This window comes from Lycium barbarum, chromosome 9 (genome assembly GCF_019175385.1).
Source record: "Lycium barbarum isolate Lr01 chromosome 9, ASM1917538v2, whole genome shotgun sequence".
Taxonomy (NCBI): domain Eukaryota; kingdom Viridiplantae; phylum Streptophyta; class Magnoliopsida; order Solanales; family Solanaceae; genus Lycium; species Lycium barbarum.
The window spans coordinates 20,678,056-20,688,475 of record NC_083345.1 but is presented as its reverse complement, the minus strand read 5'-3'; the positions used below and the strand labels follow the sequence as shown (position 1 = coordinate 20,688,475).

Here is a 10,420-nt window from a genome sequence, read left to right as displayed (position 1 = left end):
ATGAGTAAGAGAAAGCAAGTCAAAAATGGGTCTCACATAGCTTGACTTTACAAGTGAGAGAGTATCTCTTGGTGCCTGTGCTGGGCTTTTCTGCCCGTACTGCTAGGGAACATATTACCTGTTTGATGGCTTGATATGATAATAATAGAGCGCCTTCTTTCACGCTTCACGACAAAAATGCAGCTAAGGATAAATTATGAATTCTGCTTCCCTGTCCCTTGGCGTATTATGAGTTGATGATTCCCTGGGAAAATCATGGTCACTAAAGTAAACTTCAATTGACAAAGAGCAGCTGCATGTCCCGAGGGATGGAACAGGCCAGGCGAGCCGAAAGATGATGATTCAAGAACGTAGGCGTTCCTTTCTTTTTCGGGGTAAAAGGGGGGAAAATGCCTTGAGCAAAGGTCGAATGGTCATTTGCACTTTTCTCCTTATTTTGGGCTGATCTTTAATTTATGCACCCCAAAGCAAACAACTTTTTTGCGGAATAAAATTATATTTTCGCATCATAATATCACATTAATTAATCCATGCGACATTAAAGAAATTGTATTCCGCTAAGCATAAGTTCAATTTTGAAGGACAAAAATTAAAAACCATCTCATTTGAAGGACAACCCGTAAAATTTCATCATGTTCGAATAACACGCTCAACGGCGCTGAAGTGACCCGTAATTCAGCAATTAACGGGCATCAACCTGAGAAGCAATTAAAAATGAGCACCTAATGACTTGCCTTCCTTGTGATAGATATAATCAATATCTGCTCCTGAACTGCATGCTACTATTAAGTGGAATTGGCATCTAAATTCAAAGAGAATAAGGACAATATCAACTAGCCCAAAGATTTCAGAATGCCCAAGTCCAAAATCAGAAACAGGACATAGATGCTAGCTGAAACCATAGTTCATGATCTCACGTGCACCATTTAAGAGAAGTATTTCAATGTGTGTTTCTCCACACAGGAACAAATCGCTCAATTGATTCTTTTGATTATCCTTCATGTAAGCAACAAGATTGCTATAATCATCGTATAAAAACAGGCTACAGACACTGTACAATTAATGAACACCAACCAACCATCACAAAAGGACTCCTGTACAATTGTAAGAACAAACATTACACGGTAAACCAGGGTTAATGAGCGCCATAAGGCTGGATGTGGCGTCCAATATGAGAGACCTAGTAGACTCACTCTCCCATAATGCCATCCTCCACCACCCTGTCATCTCTCGGTATTAGTAGCATGTTGAGTCCATCCTGTATGCCCAGCCATGCTTATCCAAAAATGCATGTACAGCTTCTTTTACGGCAAAATTTGGAACCAGCTGAGACTCCTTAAGGGGTTCTCGCGTAACCGGGTTAAATTTTCCAACCTTTTTTGACACAGAGCAAAGTTAATAAAACATACAACGTTCGTTCCATTATAGCTAAAGTAATGGATGAACCAATTTTACCTTCTGCAGATGGTCAACGATCACTGCCCTTTCATATGTAACCCCACTGGGCGTAATGACAGGGTCACGAAAAATGTCAAGTGTGATCTTGCAGCATAAGTAATCTGGTACCTGTTAATTCTTAGTAGGTGTCAAACGACAACAACATACATGCACGATTCGGAGAGATCAGTAAAGAAATAAAGCCTAAAAGACTGACCTCGGAGGGAGTATCATCTTCCGCAGCTTTCCTGAAAACCATGCCTAAGGCATCCAGTTGTTTCAACAGGGATGTCGAATTATCGTCTATGAACCCTTCCATCTGAGAGCTATCAAGCTCATGTTTCTCCTTGAGAGCTGACTCGCAGGCTTCTCTGATGTACATATACAAGAGAAACAATGGGTCTGTGACGACCAGGAAAGACTAATGCAAATATATAAGTTTTAAAGCAGAATCATTACTTCAATTTCTTTAGTTCCCGAGTGCGTCTCGAAGATTCATGCTCCCACTTCAAGTATTTTGCTTTTGCAAGCTCCTGCCAGATCTCTTCAACCATATAACTCTTTGGATTAGCACCTCTTCCGAGATCCAACGCCTACCATTGACACATTAAACAGTTATACCAAAAGATTATTCAGCAAAACGGATGTTCCTAGGATCATATTCTGAAAATACGCATTATCAGTACAACAGAAAATACATTCATTCAAACTTCTTTAAATAAGTCATGCCATACCCACCAAAAAAATCAAGAAATCATTTGTGCCAGAACCTTAATAAACAGAAGTTCTGAATTTTAGTGGTGATGGATTAGACATTGGCTTCCCGTGCTAAGAATTGACTTGTGATTTCATTAACAATTCAAAAGATGTGTACGAACGAGATATCCAGCAACAAGAAGAAGGAAAAGGATCGAATAGAGGAACTCCCGAGCATTTGGCGATCTACCATAACTATGTAACCCTATTCCTAATAGATTGATCCCACGGCTTGAATGGTACGATCCCTCCGTCATCCCAGATTGAAAGGGGTAATCTCGTAGTTCTTGGTCTACCCTGCTCATATGACGAGATGTTATCTGTCATCAGCCATGGCAGTACTGTCAAGAAAATATGACAAAAAGTTTCAAAGCATAATCTCTTAGCAACAAAATGGATACTCTGCTTGGGCCATTGCCTTGGTTCAACGCTGTTACTGTGCTAGTATATCGGATGAGTACCAAAGATAGGATATGACAGTCACCTCGAGATGGACCTAACGCTAAGGGGGCAGATGACAAGATGCTCTGTCAAGGGGCTTTCTTTTTATATGCACCAAGCACACAAATTTTCCCCGAGGGAGATGATAAAATCCCAAGCCTTCCTCACACCTCTTAATCCACAATGTTAGTCTCAAAGCCTCTGTAATAATCCATATAGACAATCTTTTTGGAAAATCATCCACATATACAATTACACAAACCTCAGACTCTAGGCACATGATAACAAGCCTAGTGGAACCACATACATGACCTGACCTTTAAGCTAAGCTTAAGCCTTTATTGTCTAAGGAAGTATTTATCCATCGGAAAATAAAGGTTAATACTCCCTCAGACAACGGCGGCTTATATCTACTATTAAATTATAGGTTTGGTGGCTCGTAAGGCTCATAACCTTGAGATCACACGTTCAAATCCTGTCTCTGCAACTATTCAATAGACTAGACAAATAATAACTTGCACAACCACGGCTTAGGCTAGAGTTAGATTTACATATTTTTTTATGACATGGGAACCCGCAGCCGTTACCCTTCGAGTGCGCACAGGGTAAACCCAGCTTCTGTGCAATAGCTCGCAAACCACACAGAAGAGGTAACCCGCACTAGGCAAGCCCGGTGCGACGAGCTTGACCCAGAAGGCAAATCCCCTACTGTCGTAGGCAGGGGGTTTCGAACCTGAGACCTCCATTATGAAAGCCCCATGCTCAACCAACTGAGCCACCCTTGCGGGTTAGATTTACATATTTTTTATAAGAACAAAAAAATTCCAAGAAAGAAGGCCTAAGCTAGCATAATCAAGTTCACGACACCCCAACAATATCAATCAGCTACCTCAATCTCGAATTAGTTGGGGTCAACCCTATAAGGCATTTGTATATGCTCTAATCCACTTTGACCTATATCATTTCACTGCTCAGTAATTTGTCTTTTTCCAAATTAGCTATTCTTAAAACTAGAGACTAGAGATTCCCTAAATTCATGCGTATCTCCAAACTGGTGAACAAATTTCCAACCCAACTAAAGAAACTTTCAACAAACGCAAGAGTTCATGTAAGATAACGATTAGCGACAACCAAGCTTCAATTCCAACTAATTAGTTTCACCTATATGGATTCTTTACTTCCATCGTGCTAAATTACTAGCAAAGTTAACATAGAAGTTTAAGACTACCTTGTCCTCTTTTAGAACTTTCCATTATCGTCGTAGATCTACGCAAGACATGACCAAATGATCTCGGAGGATGATGACATCTTATTCTTCCTCTATGTGTTTCCACTTGGGACCAAATAAAAGTCACCACTTTTAATCTAATCTATCAGTGACTCTAAATTCATCCAAAAAAAAAAAAAATGTACCTCCCGTGGAGTTCTCCAATTGCATAACACCCAATAGCAAGCCTCCATTTCACCCATCCAATTTATATTTTATATGTTACATCTGAAACCATCCTTTTTATTGAACAGTTGAGCCCAAAATATCTCAATTGTCTGCATCTAAATATCACAGTCGTGTATTTTCCTCTGTACATTTAAATGCCACAGTTGTGTATGATCACACTTCAACTCCATTCTTCCTGTGGCGGTTAAATGCAATGCATATATCCCATCTTAGTTCCGCTTATCTAAAGCTACTACTCGCCATAGTGCTTCTCCACACTTCCAACTTTTGGCTAATTGCTCTGTATCATCGATCATATAACATCATCCTGCAAATAGGATGCACCATAATTTGGGTAGCGAACTAAGGAAGCACGAGCTCAAGACAAATTCCTAATTTAAACCCATGCTTATAAGAACCCCAATGAATCTCCTTCTATTGTCCTCACACTCGAGCTTCCTATATATCCTTTATAGCATTTACATATTTGATATAAATTCAATTCTTCTCAAGCAACACTATCTAGACCAATGCGTATTATGTTAATATCGTTCTTGCTATTCCTATAAATTTATCAGTCCTCCTTCACATACATAAACATATGTTGTAGATCTACAAGACATAAATTCAAACTAATTTTTAAGTTCCCTATCAACATTTGAATTTGTGTTATCAATTTTGTTACAAGTAAAAGGTAAATTTGTCACGATTTCGTAAAGTTCCATTGTACGAATCGTACATTTAGTAAAACGACCTACCTCCTTTGTTCTCTGTCTTAACAATATATACTATTTCCTCGTTCATTTGGTATCTTTCAATCCTTAGTCCTTCATATAATGTCAATAGCTTGGTTAAGAAAAACTATTCCAACCTCTGAGGCAGAAGCAACTATAGGCTACCATCTAGACCACAACCTTCAAACCCTTATACTATGGCATCCAGTTCAACAAACCTAATTCTACGAGGTTATCCTGCCCGAATGTATGAAGATCCATAAAGTTATCCTCAAAATTTGTGTTAAACAATTTCTCAAAATAACAAGTTCTTTTTCTCAGATCTTTAATATGTTTTGTCAAAACTAATTGGCATTTGGAAATCACCTTTCATACATTTAACCTACCTAAAAACATTCTACTTGTGTTCTCTCTTAGTTGTGCTAACTTAGACATTTCTCTCTCATCCATGTGTCTCTTAACTTTTGATACAAGCCCCTAAAGCTTCACTTTGGACTTCACTAATCGCCTTCTTAGCTTTCTTAGCTTCTCTCTTAGGACTCTTACACTCTTCTATAAAAGCTCCATCTTCAATTGATACTTATACCTATCTCTTTTACACCATCCTAAAGTACAACAACAGCGCCTCAGTTCCAAACAAGTTGGGGTTGACTATATGAATCTAGACTTCTACATTTAACCTCATATCAATACAATACTAAATAAAATAAAAATGAAAAATAAGTTATATATATATATATAATGTTATATTAACAACAATAATAAAAATTCACTAAGAAGTCTAAAGCCTATCCTCAACTAGCAGTTATCCCTATATGAATCTTTCTCTTCCATTCTATCTTTAACTAAGTTTGCATTGATTCCAAGCATTTGTAGGTCCTTCAAGACAACTTCCTTCTATGTAATTTAAGGTCTGTCCCGTTCCCTTTTAACATCTTCACTTATTATAGTTTCACACCTATGGATCGGTGCACCGGTGCATCTATAGGTCGACGCATAGCATGCCCAAACCATCTTAAGTGACCTTCTCGCATTATATCCTAAATGTGTGCTACTTGCACCTTCTGACGAATCAAGTCATTTCTAATCTTATCAAATTTGGTATGACCGCTCATCCAGTTTAGCATCAGCATCTCTACAACGCTTACCTTGTAGATATGTTAGACTATAACAGCCCAACATTCACTACCACATAACATTGTCGGTCTTATAGTTATTTTATGAAACTTACCTTTCACTTTGGTAGGAATTCGTCTATCACACATCAACCCAGTAGCACTTTTCCATTTCAACAATCCAGTTTTACTCTTATGAGTAATATCTTCATATATCATTCCGTTCTCTTGAAACAAGAGCCTGGCATCTAAATTATTAGCATTTTGGTACCGCAATCCCATCTAGCCTTGCCTCAACTTCTTTCTCTCATGCTGACTAAACTTGCAATGCATGTATTCGGTCTTTCTTCTACTTATCCTAAAACCTTACTCTCTAAGAATATACACAATAAATTCTACATTTCATTTTGTCAAATAGGAAGTCTGTTTAGATATTTCTCATATGGATGCTACACTTCATCAATCATCTCATCTTCTGTTTATGAGAATTATTAATTTTTTACACAGATTGTACACCATAATGAATAATCCATTGAATGGACAGCTTCTAGGAGAATCAAGAATAATATTCACAAGCATCAAAAGTTTAGAATCAAAGTAAAGTTCTTAACTATCCAAGCACTATGATGTATGAAAAGATTCATTAGCATTTCGATAATAGAATACACAAAAAATAGACAAACAAAATCATAAAAGGTTCAAAAATCTAGTCTTATACCAAATAAGCCTACTAATTATCATTATGTAAAAAGTATAACAAACAAGAAAGAGCAGTAACATGGACGCTTTACTATACATCTGAATACACTAGTTGCATGATATTGATTTAATAAAATTAAAAATAACAAGAGGAAGTAACAATGCCAGGAGGAGGAGCAGTCTGCAGTATAAGAAACGCTTACTTAAAAAACCTGTCAAACTAACTTTCTTTGAAACGGTTAGAACCTGCAGCTTAAACCAAGTAATACACCGAATGCATAACACTTAACAGGAGACTCAGTCAATAGCCACGAATGTCAAAGTTTTAAGTGCCAATGTGATGCATCATTGCTATGTGATAGATGACTATTCCAATGGAAAGAATATGCTCACAGAGACAAGTGTCCATACCTTTGCTAATGCTCTTACTCCTTCCACGTATTGTTCTTTCTGTAGCAATGCAAGACCAAGCATATAGTGCGCCTGTCAAATCATCCTCTTATTATCATCTATAAAGCACTAAGAATTTCTAGCTCGACCAGTGGCGGAACCAGAATTTTTCACCGGGGGTTCAAAAATATAAAAGAGTAAGAAACGAGTAAGCCAAGGGGGTTCAACACCTACTATTTATACATAAAAAATAATTTTAACCTTGTGTATACATGGTAATTTTTCGCCGAAGGGGGTTCGGGTGAACACCCTGGCCACCACTTGGCTCTGCCACTGAGCTCGACAAGTTTAAAAGACTATAAACTCAATGTCAAGAAGAGCCTGAAACAAATTAAAAACCTGGTTTGACATAGGATTCTTCACTCGACGAGCTAAACTAATTTTCTAAAATTTCGAACTTAAAGATGCCCCAATTTGCAGTTAATTTACAACTGAACAATTCTCAAAAATTAAGAAAAATTCCTACGGATCTTTTCAGCATACTTTTGACAAATGGCAAGTATGCTGGTCTAGTTTATGTCTTGAAGTTATTATCTTATAAGCAGCTGATGCTCAGGGCATTTGGATTGGCTTGAATCCAATAGCTTTTTGCTCAAACCCTGAATACATATCAAGAACTCTATTAAATAAAAGGCAAAGGGTACCCGGTGCACAAAGCATCCCGTGTTAGCAGGGTCCGAAGAAGGACCTCACCCCAAAGGGTGTGACGTATACAGCGTAAATAAATAACTATAAATATTTAACTGTGAACCAAGTTATTATTGTAGTTCAACTGGAGGTCATTGTAGGAACCCATAGAACTTAAATCTTGATCAAACAAAGCTTAAAAGCACTTAAGACTTCTTGCAAACAACTTCTTTTCCCTTTTTTCTTCCTATTTCAGTAAAATTATAGCATAGTTTGATTCAAACTAATATTGTCGCGAGGATTGTAATCTTTACATAGTCCCCCAAAATGGCAAAAGGAAATTTGAAATTTGAATGCTAAAATATTACAAGTTGGCACCTTAACAGAAGTGTGATCAAGCTGAATAGCCTTCCTACAATCATCCTCTACTCTTGTCCAGTCACTATCAACCAATAAAAACTATATAAATAAACATTCATAACATATCACTAAAACCCCATAAGCAAAAATGTTATGTGCACCTACTTGCGTCTCCGATGGCACAAAGCGCGATTCGTCCAATATATGGGAACGTTTGGGCACAATGTAATAGCCTAGAAAATCCATTCAGAAATTAGACAACAAATATAAAAGAGATAATGGTAAAAGACACACCTGATGTATCACTTTTTTCACGAGTTTCCTATCTAAACTATCAAGTATTTGCATTTCCTAAATGAACTATCACCAACTATTTATCAAAACATACCTTGAAATTAATGAGTCAGTTGGCACGTAGACCAAATTTTATGGGCAAATTAAGTTGTCACGCACCTTTTGGTGATTGTATTCAAACACTAAATCTAGTCAACTTCAAGGTGTGTTTTGATAAACAGTTATGATAATTCAAATAGAAAACGCAAACGCCTAAACTAGAAACTCGAAAAAAAAAAAAAAAAAAAGTAATACTTGAGGTGTGTTATTACCACTATCACAATATAAAATTAAAAAACCAAAAAAATGATCCTAAGAATGACCTATCTCACCTCTGTGTATGCATCAATGGCAGCCCCAAATCGATTTTTCTGGAAATAATTATTTCCATCTTGCTTTAGTTGTTCTGCTAGTTTGGCCACCCCAGTGAGACCCACTATTGGTGACATTTTTCCCTTTCTTCCTATCTTTTTTTTTTTTTTGGTTCTATATTACAAAAGTATCTGATGATATTGAAATTGAAATGAGATGTAGGAAGAAATGTTTTTAGGTTTGGGAGGGAAATTAAAGCAAGGGATTTGGTTGAAAACGAAATGTGAATATGTTATGTTATACTCGTCAACTTTCGAGAACATACCATGATTTTAAAATTTGGGAGCATTTAGAGCCGTCATTCGATGGTTCTCGGCTATGGCTTTTTCTTCTGGCCAATGATACCAAATAGTCCTTTTATGTTTCGGGACAGATTTAGAGTCTGTTTGGATGGGCTTATGTCAGCTTATAAGCTAAAAAAAATAAGTTAAAAAAATAAGTTAGGATAGTTTAACTTATTTTTTATTTATTTATAAGCTATTTTCAGCTTATAAGCTGTTTTAGATAAGCTAAATTAAATGGGCTCAATTATTTTTTTGAGCTTATTTTAAGCACAAAATGACTTTAAGCTGACCAGTCAAACACTCAAAAAAGCTGAAACAGCTTATAAGAAACTTATAAGCCAATCCAAACGGGCTCTTATTTTTGTCCGGGCGGCTTAATACATTGGGTGGCTTAAAGCCAAAATATAAAAAGAGACCTTATATTTATGCAATAAATTTTTATATATTTTATTTGATATTTACTTTAATAGATTCTTAAATTGAAAGATAGTTAATTATATTTTGACGGTGTCATTTTTCTCAATTTACAATATAGTCTATTCGTGAGATATTATTGATCTTAAGTAATATCTAGCTCATTGGTTTTATTTTGAAAATATCTAGCTCATTGGTTTAATTTTGAAAACTAGGCAATTCTTACAAAAACATTAAAAAAATCTATAAGCAATAGTAACATTTTAAAATACAGAATATGCCAATAATAGTATCATCTTCTACTTATATATTTTTTTCCATTACGATAATTTTAAAAGTAGATTAAAACCATCAATATTACAGTGACTGTTGGGTTGCAACTCTTTCCCGGACACTGCTAACATAGGACGATTTCTGCAACGGGCTGCCCTTTTACTATGCTTTAAATGACATTCAAGTTATCTTATCGTTTAATAATTGGTTAACTTGAGCTTGAAAAATGTCTAAAAAACACTCAAAGTTTGAATAAGATCTTATAAAGCCAAAGTTATAGACAAGATTGATTAAATTTAAGGTGAATTAGATTATATTAAGAAATTAAGAAAATATTTATCTACACCTTTCAATTGTAATTACAGCAATTATATTTTCTAAAAGTAGCATAACTTTGAAATATATGTGTGTAACAATGATTAAAAAAAATTGACAACAAATAATTAAAAGAATTATTTTATGACTAACTTGAGAACGCAATCAGATGTACCACAGTTTATACATATAATAGGAGTATATAATTATACAAATTATACATATAATATGAGTAATTTTGGGGCCACAATACGATTGGGGCCTAAAGCCGCTGCTTTAGAGGCTTTAAGCTAAAGCCGAGACTGATTTTAGTCCTCCATATGTAACATTTCCTTATAAAAAATTATTTATCTTTGCCAAATTTGGACACTTTTG

General features: G+C 35.9%; 1 protein-coding gene across 1 annotated transcript; it reads right to left on the bottom strand.

The window, feature by feature from the left end:
- Positions 1 to 932: 932 nt before the first annotated feature.
- Positions 933 to 9,077, bottom strand: LOC132610572 (E3 ubiquitin-protein ligase CHIP). Its single transcript, XM_060324892.1, has 8 exons — positions 8,720 to 9,077; positions 8,220 to 8,287; positions 8,073 to 8,136; positions 7,029 to 7,100; positions 1,897 to 2,030; positions 1,655 to 1,808; positions 1,456 to 1,566; positions 933 to 1,374 (listed from the first exon to the last, which is right to left on the bottom strand). Exons 1-8 carry the CDS (start codon positions 8,834 to 8,836, stop codon positions 1,237 to 1,239), a joined length of 858 nt encoding a protein of 285 aa, XP_060180875.1. The 5' UTR covers positions 8,837 to 9,077; the 3' UTR covers positions 933 to 1,236.
- Positions 9,078 to 10,420: the final 1,343 nt, after the last annotated feature.